This window comes from Fistularia commersonii, chromosome 9 (assembly GCF_037954325.1).
Source record: "Fistularia commersonii isolate RoL2024-O1a breed Wild chromosome 9, RoL_Fcom_v1.0, whole genome shotgun sequence".
NCBI lineage: Eukaryota > Metazoa > Chordata > Actinopteri > Syngnathiformes > Fistulariidae > Fistularia > Fistularia commersonii.
The window spans coordinates 8,866,884-8,886,226 of record NC_141292.1 but is presented as its reverse complement, the minus strand read 5'-3'; the positions used below and the strand labels follow the sequence as shown (position 1 = coordinate 8,886,226).

The following is a 19,343-nucleotide window of genomic DNA, read 5'->3' as shown; positions in this document are numbered from 1 at the left end:
AAATTGATTCATTTGAAAATAATCAAATTTAATTTTGTGCTTGGTATATTTTAGTTTTGCTGTATATCTATTTAAGAGTGGCATTTATTTGTTTTGAGGATGAACTGTTCATATCTCACTACTTTTCAGATACACTTGACATTTATAGATTTCTGTCTGAATCCTCGGGAGGGAATTTATGATCTTTTAACAACTGTTACTGTTTTTGTTTCCTTTTCATCAACAATTGTAACTGTGGTCCTTTTGCGATACACGTCTCAACAAAAAGCTCTCCACTTAGTCTATTCACATAAGCCTTGCAGAACTTACCTCCAGAATTTGAATAAGTATCTAAGTCAATGAACATGCAGGTAACTGTTAAACATAAAATCACAGCTACAATCCTCTATATCTTTGGTTCGGTAGCTGCCGAGAAAATTCATGCTATTGTCGTCTCTTCTCATAAACACATACTCTGTTGTTTCTGTGAAGGAGGTAAGGGATACATTTTTAACAAAAGCCCTTCAAATGGTGTGAAAGGAGCCCCTTGCACTCCCAAAGGCCTGGACACAGTTGGAGTTGCCCCCTCCCCATTTCCCTGGGTCACTAAATGCATTGAAGTTTTAGAGGTCTGCCATGGCCGATTACTCCACACAGCTGTCCCAGCACCGTGGAAATGAAGTTATGTCCCTTGTCAGCTATGTTTTGTGTTCCCCCTCCCCCCGTTCTTCCCTTGCTGTTTGGAAACTTACATTGCTTTTTAGCTGGGCTGCAGAAAGGGGACAAATAGAGAAAACCTGGAAAACCCTCATTGGTGGATTAAATATTCCCCTTTGCATCACTATGCTGGGAGGTTTGAAATCCTTGACATTCAACCCAGCAGAGCCCCACTCTCCCAAACAAGACCCTTCCCCCCATTACTCCCGAGCCTAAATCAGCCCCTCCTCCACCTTTCCCACCTCGCTGAAAGTCCAGGGTAGTACCTTCCCCAAGTCCACTGCCCTGCACCCTCAGCTCCAATTGTTGTGGGTCACTGCGGTTTTTTCTCCACTCGCTTTGCCTTTCTCAATATAGAGACGTTTCCTGTGCTTGTTTTTTGGTCTCAAACAAATGAGCAAATGTCAGTGGGTATGAGTGATTCTATCGGACATGCCAAGAGGGATGCTAATTGGAGGAAACGTAACTATGCAATAAAATAAAAATAAAATAAAGTAAAATAAAGTAAAATAAATAATATTGACCATGTAAGGCTTTATTTGAAATACTGAGTCCAGTATTCTCAGATTTACTCAAACGCTTGTAGTGCTCATTCATGTGCAGTTTTCAAGTGGTTGCTTCGAATTAAGTTTTTTTTTTATTTTCAGTTTGTATTTAGAATGATGTAACATTCTTATATTCTCAAACAGATCGCTTTTCTAAAAGAGCGACCTGTGTGATATTTTTCGTCTGCTTTTGCCTGATTAAGTCGACTTACGGATCCACCCTGAGCAGATGAGCACAATGAGCAGTTACAGCTGATGATTAGGATGTAAAAGTTGCTTACTCAAAGGTGAAAGTGTTTTGCTTTTTCATCAGTCTTGGATTAGTACTACATTATCATATATATTATTTACTTAAAAAAATTGCATGGTACGAAAGGCCTATCATGTGTATTTTTTGTTTACTGTGGTGTGATTTTATATTGATGGTCACTCATGGTCTGCTGCTAATGTAAGCAGCTGACAAACCCTTCAGAATAACTTGATTTGTCTGTAAAAAGCTAATACACGGAGACCTTTTAGACCCCTACAGGTTAGTGGTCACTGGACATTCATCCAGTCGGGCCTTGTTTCTATGCTCTGTGCCACGCAACCTCCAAATTCAGACATTTCAACACCCTACTTGAAAAAGTACAAAGGAACACCACTCAAAGCTGAAGTTCCTACTGATGACATCAGACCAAATTTGTTGCCTCAACTTCATAAGGAATCGCTTCCCTTCAATGACGGAGTCCGTAGCGCGATACACTGTGAATGGTGACTAAACCTTTAAAGGTCAGTCTATAAAGTATATCCCCATTGATTCATTAAAAACACACTTGTATAGTAAAACTTGTTCTTTATCTACATCAATGTGGAAATATTTTGCCGTTGTTTGCGGAGGCCTGTTACACGGCCTGCAATCCACCATTACAACTGTAAAGTTTCGACCTCCAGCTTTGAATGGAATGCAGCCTTAATCCACAAGTGGTTGCACTGCTCACTTAAGCTGACACCACGATCAGTGCCCCCTGGGTAATGTGGTTTATAGAGTACTGGCACCGTCTATGAAGGCAGCTTAAGAGAGGTGAGTACCGCTCAACTTCGTGCACCTCTGTGGTAGTGACAAAAAGATCTTCGGGCTGCTTGATGAGCATTGGCAAATCTTTCTTTTATATTTTGAATTAGTGTATCAATCATATCCTATCAAGAATTCAAGCAGATACTGGCACATTAAAGAGGCTGTGATTAGAAAATACTTGCCAGTGTAATAAATCCATGATGCCGTAAATGGGCCAACCTAAATGACATCTTCTTGGCGCAAAGCAAAGATACATCAAAACATTTGCCAGCTAAACCTCAGTTCACTTATAGTCAGTTCATTGGCTTCAGTGTCCGACCACCTAATTTCTCTCAGCCAGGTGTCAAATTCCACTGTCTAGTCAGTTTATGTCTCTGTGGCAACGGATTTTCATACAACGGCATTACATTTTAGTTTTCAAATACATGTAATCTGATGCCTCGACATCAAACTTGTCAGAGATGCTGGTTGCTATTATTCGGTTGCAGGGGTTCGGTTTGCCGATGTCAATGATAAGGATATGCATTAGCTTCTGGTACAAAAAAACTCAGTAAAGTGGCTGAAGCAAAGAAAAAACATATGTGGGCTCAATTTTCTAATTGGATTATAAAGAAATATGGCAGGGAGAAATGCCAAAGTTAGAAAAACAACGTTGAATAGTTGCTGTTTCACCTTTCTATGCTTCATTTCTCGTCGACTCGCGTGAGGTAGACATTGCAACTGAATTAGAAGCAGCTCTTTCTACTCAGGACTGTGAGTTTCAAAATAACCTCAACAGGAAAAAGTCAGTCTGGCAGTGGAGCAGATTTAAAAATGTTTTGCAAAGCTCCACTGGGACATTATGAGGAAAAGTTCTTTCACTGCATTTTTTGCCAGCTTAGGAGAGGAACAGGGTCTTATTTCTGAGCGAACAGCAAATATTTCATGACACATCGGATGAAAAAGTGCAATGTGGGAGAGAAAACACTCACAAGCATCTACGATCGAAGAAAAAAAAGAAACTCCCTACATTTTCACAGTGTAACCTAGAGGTGGAGGAATTCGGGGTGTGGTGGGGGAAAGCTGGCCAGGGGGAAAGCTGGCCAGGAAAACAGTTTGAGTTGTGATGAGGCGATTTTAATGAGGTCCCTTTTCTGTCTCTGCATGGGAAAAAGAAACAACATTGCTATTTCCCTCCGGTGCCAAAAGTTAATTCAAAGCATTTTGGGGCAGAGTATCTTCTGGGGCCCCCATATCCTTCATTATCCCCAACAATAATAAAAAGGCATTACAATTATTAATGGTTGGGGCAGAGGCCGGATTTCTTAAAGTCATAGTGGCAGGCTTTTACTTCTCGTAACAAAGACCCCAAAAATGCCACACTATTATTTTGTGGGCTCTATTGACGAGAACTGCCATTGTCATCTTTATTGCTCAAACTATATAAAAAATTGCTATGTTTGGAAAGAAAGCTTGGTCTTACATGTATCTAACATTCAACTAGCATTATAAAGAGTGATATTTCAGCCTATATATTTCTAAACTATATAGTTTTTCATTGGTAACCAGTAAACGTGGTACAAAGTATTTTCTGTTTATATCTTATTAGCACCATATACCTATATGTCAATGTCTATGTATATGTGCTATTCTAATGAGGAATAACCTAAAACATGGCAGAAAAATTCCAGAGAAGGAGTTCATCTTAGCCTCAACTCAGAAAAAATTTAATTAAATCAAGAATTTAATTTGATAGTTTCAGGGCAACCTAATGATAATAAATGGAATAGTAACAATGAATAAGTTAAAATGATCGTGAAAATGACATCTAAAGAAATTTTTTCTTGACTTTACAGTGGAAAAATATTATTGGTGTATTATTGAACTGGGAATAATAAAAAAAATAACCAAAAAATACAATACAAATCATGAGAATAATTGTTCAGTTAAACGGGAGAGCCAAATAAAACCACACAAAAGGTATAAAATAAATGAGTCAGTCAGACTAAGAAGAATAAAACAAAAGACAGCTGTTGATCGGGTTCCAGGTGAGAACTGACGTGCTCTGCTTACTGAAGATACAATCTCGGCGTTCAACACTGACTCAGTTATCTAACGTGACCCTCCTGCCTTCCGTGGATCGCTGTCTCCTCATGCTCCCCCACTCCCTGAAAGGGTGACGAGGAGCAAAGTGAATGAAGTGCCCCCTCATTGTGCTGCCGCACCATTGTATATTTTGCCTCCCCATTATAGACGTGCCACTCGACTTCTCCTCCAATCAATGGACTGAAGGGCCCATGTCTTCGCCATGAAAAGCAACATGGCCGCCATCAATGGTATCAAGACCCATTATCATGAGTTAAGGAGGAGACACAGGCTGTTGTGAGTGTGAGGAAAGCAGACTCACACAAGTAAATAGACACATGTTTCCTGCAGTATTTCTCTTCAAATCTGGAAAGAGCTATCTCCTTCGTGTGCAATGTGTTAACTGCACTTGACAAGAAAGTACTCAGATCCACGATAAAGGTGTTAATATTGCTTTGGGGAAAATACTACAATACGGTTAAGGATTTAAAAGGCAATTTAAGTTATGTTCTTAAGTTTACTAGCAAATTGCACATAAGAATAAAAGAAAATACTATGTTGAGTGGTAATATGGTTGTTCTCAACAGTTTACTCTTGTATGAGACTCTTTTTTAGTAATGTAACTGTTGAATCAAGATGTATTTCAGTGCTGCATTTGCTATTCCTCATATTTGTTTTCATTGCAGTTGTAATTATGTATTTTTTATTCATGTTCTGATGACTATGTCCTTGGAATAAAGCCCAATTACTGTTTAATGTTTTCTCTTGTTTCTCTTGTTGAAAACAAGGTGACAGGATCATTTGAAAGATCGGCTTTTAAAATTAAATAGCTGTGTACATATATATATATATATATATATATGTGTGTGTGTGTGTGTGTGTGTGTGTGTGTGTGTGTGTGTGTGCGTGTGTGTCATGAGAGAGAAAAGCAGGGGGAAAAGCAGCATCAAGACTTTGTCCCTTGGCTTGGGTATCTAAATGTGAATGTAAGTGTGAATCTTCCATATAACATCTCTTAAAAGCCAGTAAAACAAAATAAAAAATAAAATACATTTCTGTGTTAAAAGTACATTTACATGCAAAGTGTGTCCTATCAGCTCTTTAAATGCAGTGTTTTGCTACACAAGACAAAATAACTCATGTAAGGTAACCAGCATGAAGGCTCTAGGATGACTGGTATCTCAGCGATGTGATGAAACACTTGAATGTCTCCAAACAATGTTTTGTACATCTGATGACTGGTTTTAATGTTTTCTCAGAAGATTAGATTAGAAAGTATACAATTTCACCCCACCCCTTACATTCCATACCTTAAACATTCCATATATAATAGTGATGGAGCCACGAATGCCCATCTGGCATCTAAGACAGAACCACGCCACCTGGGAGAATCATTTTAAACTCTCATTTATTTAGTGTGCATGTACATTCAGAGAAGTGTATTCACAATGGGAACTTTAACACGACCGCTCACCCACGGCTGGCGTTTCAGTGAGGACAACAAATGGGGTGAGAGTAAACAAACATCTCAAAAGCTCCATTTGAGCTTGCAAATCCCCAAGGGGGGGGGGGGGGGGGGGGTGTTTACCTTTTGCTCTGTCTGAGCGCTCCACACCATTTAACACTTCATACGTGAGTTAAACATCCATGTTCCAAGATGAGATGGGACCACCCCCCCCCCCCAAGCCCTCAACTTGGCTACCATTGACATCCTCACATGATGAATATAAACCATTTTAAAAAGTTCAGGTGATTCACCTACTGATACAGTGCAAATCTCTTCTGCTTGATAAAATATCTTGACAAAAATACTCTTGCAATATACTGTACAAATTTAGATTTATATAGCTGACATACAAAAATAAGGTCATTCAACTTGATCTATTTTTTCATTTTTTAAAAAACGTGACTAAAATGTAATCAACAGGCTACAACTGTTGTAACCTCAATTGGTGGGTGTGAGCAGAACGCTAAAAGCCCCCCCGCCCCGTAGACTGAAAAAAAAGTTATTTTCACATCTAAAAGGGGGCTCGATCGTGGGACTTTTCATAGAAATTGGAGTAAAAGTAGGGTGGCGCTCAGGAGCCCGGGGGCGGTCAGAGGGTCCCCCGAGCTCTCCGCGGTCGGGTAGTAATCCGGGTCGGTGTAGTCATCCCCGGAGTCCTCCTCCGAGTCCGAGAAGCCGCTGCCCGTGAACCTGTCGCCGGAATCGGCGCAGAGAGTCTCCATGCTAACCTTGATGTACTCGCAGATGTTCCTGTCCGTGCCGTCGCAAACGCAAGAATCCAGCTGCTGCGCCTTGGGGATGGCCCGCATGTCAGCGATCACCCGGCGGCAGCCCTCCGAGCACCTCCCCCCGCCGAAGAGCTTCCGACAGTGAAATAAATAATCCGTCATAGCGGCGCTGCACGCCGGGTCCAGTTCGCACTGCATGCGGGCCTCTGTGCAGCCCATGGCGCTGGTGCGCGGCAGGCACGGCTCGATGGCCCGCTTGGCGCTCCGGCACACCGGGTCCAGCGCGCAGTCACAGTCCTCCAGCGCGGGGCCGCTGCGGGTCAGGTTGAGCTGGATGAGAGACGAGATGCAGTGGCTGGGACACTTCCTGCGCTCGCCGCTGAGGACGGACGCGCACGCGTACACGTACTGGTCGTACGCGTAATGGCACGCCGGCTCTCCGTGGCACTTCAGGATGGCTTTCCAGCACACCGGGCGGCGGCCGTGGTTTGGGGAGCCACAGCAGAGACCGACGACGAGGGCGCACACGCCGATCATCCACAACGGCGTCCGCGCCATCAGTGCGGCGCGACTCGCCATTTCCGCGGAGAACAGCGACTCTGCGTTATTCCATCGCGACGCGTCAAACCAGAGTAAATCCTTGACGGGTTCATATCATGACACAGTTGGTGACTTGAAAGTCACGGCGGTGCCAGAAAACCGGCGGCGATATCGAGCCGCTCTCGCGTGACTTCGGCGCACCGGGCACACTGTATGCGTGTGTGAATGAGGCGGGGGTGTCAAAGTGACGCCAAAACATAAAAAAACGTTTACCAAAGTGGACAGACACCGTTCCACCTCGACCCGCTCATCCTTAATGCGCTTCCAGCACGTAGCCAGTCCCTCTGGAACACATCGGAGATGTTGCTGGGGGCGGAGGAGGGGGGGGTGGCCCCTCCCCCACTCTGCAAAACCGCTTCCGATTGGACGGAGGCGCGACCGTGATCGCCTACGTCACCCCGCGGCCGTGACGTCAGCGTCGATTCGACGAAGTTCCCGCTGCAGCGCCTCTTCTTCCATAACTTGAAAGAAACAACAACAGCTGCTGCATTGGAAAACACCAGGGAGCCCGAATAGATGACAGAACTCTCATAGCGTATTGATGCACGAGACGATTTGTATGTTTCATGAAGTTTCCAAGTTTTATGAAATACCTGATTGCTTTTGATTTTTTTTTGTCTTGTTACCACACTAAAACACTCTGGCCACTGAACCATGACCTACAGATTCAGATCTAAGGTCTTTTTGCACTGTTACAATAAAATAAAACGTGCTGCTATTACTGAGTGATTTTGCACTGGATTACCTCTACAAACCTCTGTTTCTATATCTTTTTTTGTTTTGGTTCAATATCATTTTTCAGTAAATGTTCAAAACTACTGCACACTCTTATTGTTAACTCAATTCTGTATGAAAATGTTTTGTCTTTGTGCTCTGCTTCTATTATTCTGTTACTTTGGTGCAGAGAGAAATATTGATTCCTCTGTATGTCTGACACGTAAAGAAATTAACAATAAAGCTGACTTTGACTTGGACTTTGACTAAATGCAATAATTGAGTCATCTGATTTATTATCAATTTCTCATAACTTTGAACCTTTCCGTTAAATCTTTCCAATACCTACAGTTTTCAGGGGTTGTATCCAACACTAAACACAATATTCTTGGGGGATTATGTCATGATGTTTTTTTAAACATATATTATGATGTCTGTTTAAAGTATGATTTTCATTAATAAAGCTGAGGAAACACCACCCCAAAAGAAACAATAACCAATCACATCCCGGTGGTTTATACCTCACGAGGTGTGAAGATAAGCAAGAAGTGGTGTGAAATCCCCCATTGACCTTTTGGTAAAGGGTATATCCGACCACTTGAGGCAATGAGTGTGAAAGGCAGTCACACACACGGCGTAATAAAAACACAGGCAGGAAGCCACTGAGAATGAAAACAAAATGGATCTGTTTATGCTCATCTTGCCTTCTGTCCAGTTTGGGGGGCCTCGGGGCCGGGGGGGGGGGGGGGGGGGGGGGGGGTGAAGGTGGGGGTAGCCATACAAAACGTAGAGAGGCTAAAGTACTGTGTTTATCTGACATCGTCGCTTCGCCACGCCGCGGCCACAAGTATCTGGCAGCTCTCGGGGGACCCTCGGACCCCTCAATTCCAATTACAGAGATTAGAGAGGAGTCAAGACAAGTGCAGAGGAGTTCTTAGCCAAAACAACCCAAAACATCCCCCCACCCCTCTCCCTCCTCCTCATCCAGCTGGCATACCAGAGCAACAGACTGACTGCAGTTCAGAGTAACATCAAAGTGGAGGCTAAAGGAAGCCCAAATGGTGAACGTCTACAGGGTTTCCATTAACTACAAAGAATCTGACATCAGCCCAGACCACTGAAGCCAAAGACAACACTTACCAGAGATAGATATGGATGCTGTGTTACCACTGAGGGTGCTTGTCTACTTTGGTGCAGAATTTGGGTGCCTCGAAAGCTTGAGGACACATGCGCGCCGTTACGCACCGACATACTCTGCGAGAGCAGTCTTTTTACGTGTACGGTATAAAGAACGATCCCTTGCTTTTTCACTTTCAAGGAGACCATAACGCAAAGCAGAACCAAAAATCCCATCAGCGCTGGACAGCAGCCAGATAAGAACAAGGGCCAGTTTCAGTTGCTCTGTGTGATGGAGCTGGCAGTTGCTCAACCCCAAACTGTACCTCTTAAATTAGTCAGTAACGTCGCTTGCATTCTTACTCTCAAACAAAACGCACCTAATACATCTGATATACTAAATATAAGGCAAGGGACATTTACAGTTCTGGTTCACTGCTCGTTTCAAACTAGTACTTCCCGATACTCGTCCTGAACATGCGGTCGTTCGTGGAGATGCTCATATAATAGTGTTTCCAGAATTGGAATGCGGTTCCCGAAAGTAGATTTGGAAATGCTCATGCGGAGACAGACATGCTCTTCAGTTTGTCTCCACTGCTGTCAGAAGTCATTACATACAAGCAGCCATGCCAGAACAATTCACTGAGCTTTGTATTCAGGCGCTTCCAAGCTCAGAGAGAGGCAGAGACAGGGGCGGGAGAGAAGAGGGAGGAAATTGAGTCAATATCAACAAGCTGCCAAGTTTTTTGTTGTTTTTTTTTTTTTTTTTAGTCCTGCATTTTTTAATTTTGCTGTGGTTTATGGAAACTTCTCAGCAGCTTGCCATAACCCGCTTTTTTTTCTCTCCTTCTTCATTCTTGCTACAGGATAGATAGGAATTCATACGGTTTCGGCATAAACAGAAAAATGTATGTAATTTGAGAAAATGACAAGGTCATGAGGTACCTAAAAGCGTTAGGAAGGGGCTTAATTTCTCGAGTTGTAGTGAATTTTTTCCAGAATTGGCTGGGCCGCTACTTTCCTTCATCGGTGCGGCCGCTTTTAAATCAGCTTGGCTCAGGTTGAAAACCCGGATGTCTGTTGCCAGTGGGTTTGTTGACCTGATTTGATGGCGGCAGGGTCCCACACACAGCCCGCTCGGTGCAGGGAGCTGAGGGCCGACCAGTGCGTTCAGCAGTAAATGAAAGCCTGGGGCCTCCAGCAATGTAACATGAAGTCAGGGGTGAGCACCGAGGGTCGGATCTGCAAAGGCTGCGTGCACGCCTGAACATTCATTCACACAGAGATGTGTTGTGTTGTGAAAATGCGCATAACTTTACACGCACTCTGACCCGTGCCCGGAAACAGCGGAGAAACGAACGACAGACAGAGAATAAAATGAAAAGATTGGTATCAGTTTAACACATTTCCGTTATTTCAAATAACTTGTCTGTGATACACACAGGTCTCGTTACAACACAAATAGTCCATATGTGCTGCACTATAAATTTCGAGAGGCCTTATTTTCTAATTTCATGGTAAGTGTTTGATTCCGTGCTTGTCGTCTTCATACTCATTTGGAGGGAAAAATTGTATTATGTCGTTTGTTGCACAGTAACAGTGAGATATGGAGTTGCTGTTTTATCTAATGCCCTGGTGAAGATGCACAATAATGACGCATGGTGGTTTTCTTTTTTAAGTTGAACGCTAAAGCCAAATATCTAAATCAAAAGAGATGATTTTTAAACCAAAATACTTTATTTACACATTTAAATATATAGGTGTTTTTCATTTTATTCATTTTTTTTATTATTCATCGGTGGCTTTCTGGGTTTTTTAATTAATGCGGTTTTGCCTTTGGATGTTGTCTGTGTGAATGACTTAGAACAGCGAGACAAAACACACCACACTTTTAATTTGAAGAATTTCAATAAAGGAAGAAAGGCAAAAGTTCAAACATGGGTCGCACTGAGTTCATAGCGGCCGAGGGATATCAAAAAGACAGCAATAGCAAAGTCAGATGTTTGGAACATTTTGATTTGAGCATTAACAGACAGATCTCTTTTTTTTGTTATTTCAAGACCTTTAGATTCCATTGGTTTGCTGTGATAAATAGATTAAGATTGCAGAAGGGAGGAAAACCTGGGTAATGTTCCAACATGGCTGTGGTGGCTGGGTGAATTATCTTTTAAACAAGTCGCTCCGAATGAAATAGATAAAATCCCTGTATTACCTTACATGGTGATGTTAAACATTTTAAAGATATGACGAAGGTAAAGGTATCTTGAGCTTAAGTTCTATCACTTTCATTTGCATTCCGGCCGTACACGTGGCATCTCCAACCAGCCCAGTTTTCTCTCGCTCAGATATGTCAGCTTGTGGAAATTAAAGGGGTTTGATATGATTAATTGGGATATGAATATGGAGTACATACTTTAGAGCACATGCATTTCCACACTGGGGTTTTTGCATCTTTGGTCTTGGATTATTGTGTTCCTATGACATAACTCACCTGAAACAGTTGTTATTGGGACTAAATCCCAGCATTGACATACCATTACAAATCACTTGGCTGTTACTTGACTGTGTTCAGTTGTGCATATAGTAGAAAAAAATGAAGAATAATGAAACCTGCCCCAATAGAGAAGTTTACCCTCCAGTGCTGAATTTCTCTGTATCTCTAAATTCTAAAGTTGGATGCCAATGAACATCACAAGCAAGATGCGCATGTACCAGATTCAACCACATCAGCTTCTTTTAGGCATTCTTAGTGATTAGGTTTAACTAACTGTTAAACCTGCTGACTATCACTAATCCCAGCCGTGCAAGTTGATTGCAATAACAACTGATGATATTGCCTACACAAAGTCATAAAGTCATTGCTCTATTATTAATGTAGTTCATAACTAATTTTGCAGTGCACAATCCTTGTGCACACTGTCCATTGAACTGTTCTACATACGTGCAAGAACACACAGCAGTCATAGGCTCAACTCTTCCACATATGGATTCAGCTGAACGGCTATGTCCAGCGGTCAGTGCCTGGTTGAGAGGCCCCTGGTGCAGCTGTGATTGAAATCCTACTCTGCATCTGTGACGAGATTATATACAATCTACATAAGCCTATGCATATAGCTACTGTGGTTGTAATATTGCCCATTATTTATGATATATATAAGTATAGAAGTTCTGCAGCTCATTTGATTCCATGTCATTTCCTCATAAACTTTTATCACAAGATCAAAAAAGTGAAACAATTTGTGTGAGGCCCTATACTGAAACAATGTTCAAGTAATTTTCAAAAAGGTGGCATTTAAACTTTATTTTATTTTTGCATATAAATGTGCATATAACTATCTATTTGCAGCAGGATAAATGAAATGCTTTACCATCCCTTTCCAATCGACTCACCAATACTGCTGGTAAGTCGAATGACAAAGGATAAAAATCCAGGTGGAAATACTGATCAGGGTTTGCCATAACAAAGGAAGAGAAATTGAAATTTTGAGTTTTGAGGAACAAAAGACACCGTCCCATATTGTTGAGGCCTGCACTGGATGTATTCTGTTCTACTGTTCACATCATAATCAGATAACATAGCCATTTCTCCTCAGCACAATGAAGGTTCACAAGATAGCAAAGCCTTACCCATTTCTTCAATGTTAATACCGCCGGGGGTATCTGTATCCCAAAAGGGGTGTGTGGAGCTATTACAGAAGAATAAGACTCTACAGGGAAATCAGGGATTTTAGTTTTGGTTTGAAATGCAATCTCAACTCTCCTCTCCAAATTCTGATCAAGTGTCTTTTCGGGAGGAAATGGCTGGTCAGGGAGAGATAAGCCATCGCAATCTCAACACAGGGGAGCTATTGTTGATTAGATCAAGGTTTCAACAAGACACCTGAAAGCAGAAAAATGATTCTTGTTCACTTGAGGACATTAAATTCTTGTTATCGGTCAGAAAAGACATGTGACCCATCTCATCTTTAGGAGACTTCCTGTCGGAGGTACATATGTAGGTGTGCGGCATAAAGACAAGGATTAATGAATGCAGACAAAGGGATAGGACTTGGAGGTGACAAAAGCTAAGGGTGAAGGCTGCCAAAAGAATACTGGGAGAATGATTTAAAACAGAAAGAGAATACACTATAAATACAGGTGGTATTGAAGAACATATGAAAGCTGAGTACAAAGAATCAGAACAGTGTGAAACTGAATCAGCTGTCTAAATAGAACTGTGACAGTGCCTGTAAGTAGCTCAGCTGCTAAATTAAAGGCACATTTGAAATGATGTATTCCTATTTATTGGCAAAAAAAAAAAAAAAAAGAGGGAAAAGTAGTTTTCACCACTTCTTTGAGTCTGGATTTCTGTCATCCTCTTTTTTACGCTTTCAAAAAAACATCCCTTGCAGTTCAGGGACGATGGCCGACGGTAACCTGAAAGCATCCTTACGAGCTGACGGGATTTTCAAATACGGTCAGCTCAAAATACATAATGCAGGGAAATAAGCAGTCTTGTACTTGTACACAAGTCACCGTAGCATGAAATCTTGTTGAAACTGTTGGTTTAAGCTAAAACTGACGCTTTGTTTTGTTTGAAATTACATAGCGGTGTAAGAAAGAGTGCCAAAGAAAAGTCAGAGGAGATTCCTTTGTTGTGGTGGGACACGCATTTCAAAACCAATAGCATATCACATTCTGGATGCATTTATAAGTAGCCAGGGACAAGCCTAGGTTTCACGGGGTAGAGTTCCTTCATCGGTGCCTGAGATTGTGTCTGAACTCCATAAAATCTCATAATCTGAACGAACTCTAAGTTTACAATACCGGTGGCCAGAGCTCAGATGAGACTGTCTGCTTTGACAGAATCTGCACTGGTGTTTTTTAACCAAACAGACCCACTGAAAAGCATAACACCAGTGGTGGTCTTCTCCAACTGTCCTAATCCCTCACCGCATGGAAAATGTCATCTGAGTTAGATGTTTTCTCTCCCTTTCACGCGGAAACTATAATACATGACAGACCAAAAATGATGAGGAGAATTTAGAGATTCCTGTGAATACATATTGATATTCTGTAGCAAAACATCTCAATTAGGCTTTCAGATCTCAGATGATACAACTCTTTGACACTGATGAAGAAAAACAAAGTCAATTGCTTGAACATTACAGACATATTTTTTGGCAAAAACTAATCCCCTGAAAAGGACATTCACAAAGTGAATTATAATTGAATTATGATAGCACGTCCATAAACCGATTGTTCAATGACTGATTCTGCAAAGCAATACACCACTGTGAGTATGACAATTGAAAAGACATTTTGTTGGTGATCAGAGGTTTGGGAAAAAATTAGAAAGAGTCGAAAATATGATAGACTGTCAAATCAGGCAGCGACATTGAGTAAACATTATTGTCTCTTAAAAATACTGTATCTACTTATGTCTGGGGGACAAGTTTACAAGGCGACACAGCAATAAACTTCAAGCACATAGGTGTAAAATACAGAAGCAACGGCGCTTTACACAACTCCAAAGTAAAAAATAAATAGTTAAATAAATCCAAACAGACAAGAGCTTCAAGATGCAGATCCACTCAAAAAGTTGTAATTCGTGTTTCTATACCTGGAAAAAAAATAAACGACAATAAAGCAGCTGGAAACGAGTTTTATGAGCTCGCATATATGGACATTTACATTTACACTTAGTAGAGGTAGAATTAAAGAGAACTGCTCGGTGCACTATTAATATTGCCTGGTAACATAACTTTGGACAAACATTGCACATTTGAGCCCTCAACATTTCTCTGACAGTTTCTCCGGTTACATCCGTTTTGTTTCAGGGGTTAGAGAGACAGAAAAGTCTTGGTTAACCAGAGAGCTAAGTGATGGTTATCATATTGTACTCAAGTCGCTCAGATGTCAGCGTATATTTCATGTGGATGTTGAAATATGAAATGCGGTTGTATGATATGAAGGCAGCAAGAAAACTTTTCACTGTTTTGACTGGTACCTCCTACATAAGGGTATTTGATTGGTGGAGGTAGGTGGGCTTTGGGATTTGGAGGCATGAAGTATCAGGTACAAATGTGGGTCCTTTCTGGAAGAAAGTTGCAGCCGTATTTGGATTAGCAGTTCCCTCCCGTCCGGGTGGTCTGGGGAACAGAGTTTATGTATAATTTAAACATAGGCTCTCGGGGTCTGCGTACTGTCAGCACACTGAGGAAATCCATGCAGAAATGTTAAACATGAAGGTGAAGCGTGGGTTTAATATGCACTCATGACTTGATAAATCCCTGTGATGGCACATAACCTGGCTTAGTTAATCTTCCTTACAATGAAAGTCGGTGTGAATAAATATTGTTGGCATGTGAAATGAAGTACCACAGGCACATAATCTGTTATTTTCAAGTACACATCCAGTCAAAGGTTTAGTTTTTCCTGTGCCTATAGTTAAGCGTGTGAGCTGTAATGTGTAGAACAATGTGTTGAGGGAGAAACTCTGTTATTTCTTCAATGACAGAGATAACTAGATATAATTAAAAAAGTGTTTTCAGATCCTTATTTAGCCATTTCAAATCTATTATTGGCTGTCTGTGAGCCTATATATATGTCAAAGACAAATTACACTGGTGGCCTTGGTTCTTGTTGGTTCCGTATTTTTGAATGTCTGTTGGCCTTTCCAGTTCTCTGGTTGTATGACCTGCTAAACTTTGGCTAAATAAATCACATGCCTCTGGATTTTGAGCAAATCTTTTCATTTTTTTTTTTTTGATTGATTTGCAATATGTCCTGGTCAGTTAGTCACATGTATCCCCAAACAATTTATGGGAGTATTTTTGATGTGAATGTTAAAAACAATATTCAAACTGACATTAAAACAAACTGACAACAAAAAACAGCTCACAAAGGCGGGTTCATTATCATCATTATCATCTGGAAAATAAGGTGGAAGGAGGTAATAAAAAGGCCCTCCTGAACGTAAACTGTCCAGTTGTCAGACAGAAGCGTCAACAAACATCACATAAAACAAGAATGAACAGAAGATCTGACGCTGGGCCAAACCTAAGAAAAATCTTAGCCAATTGCACAACACTAGACGGGTGGTCAGCAGGACAGTGGGAAAGGAGTTTACCAAAACCGTCCGGTTACTCCATCATAGTCATTGGTCGGTCAGTTGGAACGAGCAGTGACAACTGGAGAGGAAGAGAAAAAAAGGAACACAAAAGGTCAAAAAATCTACACGTAGTCTTTCTGCCATCAACTCTAAATAGGACTACAAATGAGATGCTCAGCCGGGACTCCTCTGGTCATGACATTTCAATAGAGAGTTCAGTTATATATTGAAATAATCAGGTGGTCAGTTGTTGTCAATGACTTCTTTGGATGTTATCTTTGTTGTGTGTGTGTGTGTGTGTGTGTGTGTGTGTGTGTGTGTGTGTGTGTGTGTGTGTGTGTGTGTGTGTGTGTGTGCGCACTGATGCCGTGAACTCCTGCATCAGTTATAAATGACAAAACCAATTGTGTAATCAGAACAAACAAATAAGAGCTGCAGCAAAAAGAATGGCCGCTTATTGAAAAAGCTGTCAGAGGCAAAGCCTCGCACAACACCGACTCACTAGTCTAACCCTCATCATCAGAGAGTAAAGTAAACAGTGCTTGTCTGAACTTGGCTGGATATCAGGCGGGCTCTCAACATCAACACAAGGGCAAGCAGGTATTGGCCTGTCCTTATTGGAAAAAAAGGAAAACAAGACAAAACAATCCCATTTCAAAATATTTTTCAAAGTAAATTGTTCTTTTTTGCCTTGTCAAATTAAGGTAATTTAGGAAACTCAAAGCGTGTATATTTTTGTAGCCTTGTCGGGAAAGACAGTCATTCAGTCCATAAACACATCAGTGACGAGCGGTCAGGTTCATGGCTTGTGAGGCACTGACGTCATCAGTCAGATTTACAAACATATGAACCCTAGCTTATTCACCATTTTATTGGCAGCAGTTAACGTGTTTTGTTTAAAATATCATATCAGCATTCTTTACTTATACAAACTGTAGCATAGAAAAAAAACACACTAAAAAACGTTATTATCTCTTACCTTTACTTATTAATGAAGTCCATGCGCCGCTGAGCAGTTTTCCTTTACCTTAGCATTGTGGATGCTGATGTTGAGTCTTTGCTGTTCATTCGAAGCCAAATCTATCCTGGACATCTCGAATGTTTTTAGCGCGATTTGACTTTGAATGTGAGTGGCCGACCGCTCATGTCTGATTGTCAGAAGTTGAGAAAAGAATGCAGGAAAAGCAGAAAAGGCGCTCTCTTACTGGACATCCACACAGCCAGCCTTTTCGAGCGTACCACTCCGTTTGACAAGACCGAGTCTTCCGTCTCGTAGTCTGAAGGAAATCCGTTAACGCCGTTGTCGGTCTTCCCTTACTTATTATCTACTGCTTCGACTGAAAGTCCAGTTTAGAATTTTTTTTCTGTTTAGCTATGTAATCCTACATTTTTGAAATAAAGCCAAGCAAGAGGAAAAACTGACTGGATGGCTGCACTTGACTTGCTACGTGTTTACACTAGCTTACTATTGCAATTCTCTTCTTTAGCCGAGTAGTAAAAAGGCTCCCTGGGATCGCCGGTGCCCCCTACCATGAGGCCCCGTCACTGCGTGCCTCACTTAGTGTGCCTCCGCCGCCGCTTCACGATCGCTCGGAACGAGAAACACGTCACAGTTATTGGCCAAAAAAAAAATACACATAAGCTAAAGTATGGAAATTTAGTTCATGTATTAGAGCTTGAAGTGTTTGAAAATTTTAATAGTGACATCTACAGAGACAGCAATATGGGCTCAGCGCAGTTATTGCGCAATTCATAGCGGGCTCCGCTGCCTGCCAAGTCACCGCACGGCTCTTCTTCATATTTAAACGCTAAATGTGTTGTTTTTTTTTCAGCTAATTTGAAAAAAAGCGACTAAAATGGCGAAGTTAGGTTGAAAATAACTTTATAATACAAATCGCTGAATAAATAGAACCATTCAAATTATTTTTTCATTTTACTTATTTTTCTTTCCATGATGCCAGGTGAGGCCCGGCCTCAACTGCTTCTACTGACTGCATGTCACTGCAACACATTGATGACCTGGCAGAAAGACCCGCCTATATCAGTTTTTCTAATTATTCAAGTAATTATGTATTTTTGGGCTTTTTTTCCATTACATTTATTCCAGCATGACTTTATTTTGTCGGGAATTTTTGAATAGAACTTGCTATTTTTATTGTGATACGTTTGTCTGTAATTATTTTAGTGTCCTCATGTCATCCTTTTTTATCCTTTAATCTAAAGGCTTTATAAAGTTTATTATGGCTGTCGAATGCTGCATTTATGTTCATCATCAGTTTTCACATAGGGATATATTAATTACATCAGATGAAAATTAAACTTACTCCCCGTTCATGGTTATGTTCCACTGTGGATTGTAGCTACAAAGACTTGCGCTCGGATTCTATTGAACATTTCGATAGCATGTCGTTTCAAATCATGTTAATTGATGGTTGAAGAAGGAGAGGAAGGCAGGACACTAACCACTCAGCCTGAGGGCCTACACTTCACTTCCATCCTCAATCTAATTTTTCCTTCATTTTTCCTACATTAATTGTCTTATCCATTTTCTCAGGAGAATGTTCTCATCAGTAGTCTGTCTTTTCTGTAGCAGTGAGGGATGCTTCTGGGTATCACTTTCTCACAACAATGACAGCAGAAATCCATGTTTTACACAATGCCAAGAACAAAATGGTGACATGTTTCCCAAGTAAGGCTGTAAACTAATACTGTATAACCCTGCCATTGTGTTGACTGGCCAAGTGTTAACTCCTCCTTTCAACGTTCACTGGATAATGACTTTTTCAGCCAAGATATCACAGTTTCATGTCGTGATGCCAGAACACGGTCAGGCAACCCTGGAGCCACAAAATCATTCTGGTAATGTAAAGAAATGTAAATGGCGCCAGAATATGTGTTCAGGTCCCAGATTGTCTCCAAAACTTTCAGTATTTCAGTTTCCTGACTTTTTATTGTTTTTATTGTTTATTTTGCTCCCCTCCCCTCTTTTTTGTATGTTTATAGACGGTGGTTTTGTGATATGTCCTCTCTGTCTTGTTCCATGTCAGTCCTGTTTTGTTTTGTAGATTGCTCCCCGTGTCTTTGGTTTCTCCTGATTTTCCAGATGTTTCGTCCTTGAGATTCTGTTGTCGTTCTTTCCCCTCAGTGATTTAGTTACAGCCCTTTGGTTTTATAGATCTACTTTGTTAAAAGTGAGTTTCATGCACAGTCAAGATCCGAATGT

At 41.2% G+C, this 19,343-nt stretch overlaps 1 protein-coding gene and 1 long non-coding RNA gene across 2 annotated transcripts; both read right to left on the bottom strand.

Moving 5' to 3' along the window:
* Window positions 1-5,754: 5,754 nt before the first annotated feature.
* On the bottom strand, window positions 5,755-7,534 carry LOC147231137 (growth arrest-specific protein 1-like). The gene has a single exon (XM_086153075.1). It carries the CDS (start codon window positions 7,174-7,176, stop codon window positions 6,409-6,411), a length of 768 nt encoding a protein of 255 aa, XP_086009201.1. The 5' UTR covers window positions 7,177-7,534; the 3' UTR covers window positions 5,755-6,408.
* Window positions 7,535-14,829: 7,295 nt separating this feature from the next.
* On the bottom strand, window positions 14,830-17,570 carry LOC147231136 (uncharacterized). Its single transcript, XR_015106642.1, has 3 exons — window positions 17,100-17,570; window positions 16,139-16,199; window positions 14,830-15,158 (listed from the first exon to the last, which is right to left on the bottom strand). It is a non-coding gene; the product is annotated as an uncharacterized LOC147231136 (long non-coding RNA).
* Between the last annotated feature and the right edge of the window lie 1,773 nt (window positions 17,571-19,343).

Excerpts from the sequence above, each read along its gene's own strand:
- LOC147231137 (XM_086153075.1), bottom strand. The coding sequence starts at position 7,176 with ATGGCGAGTCGCGCCGCACTGATGGCGCGGACGCCGTTGTGGATGATC.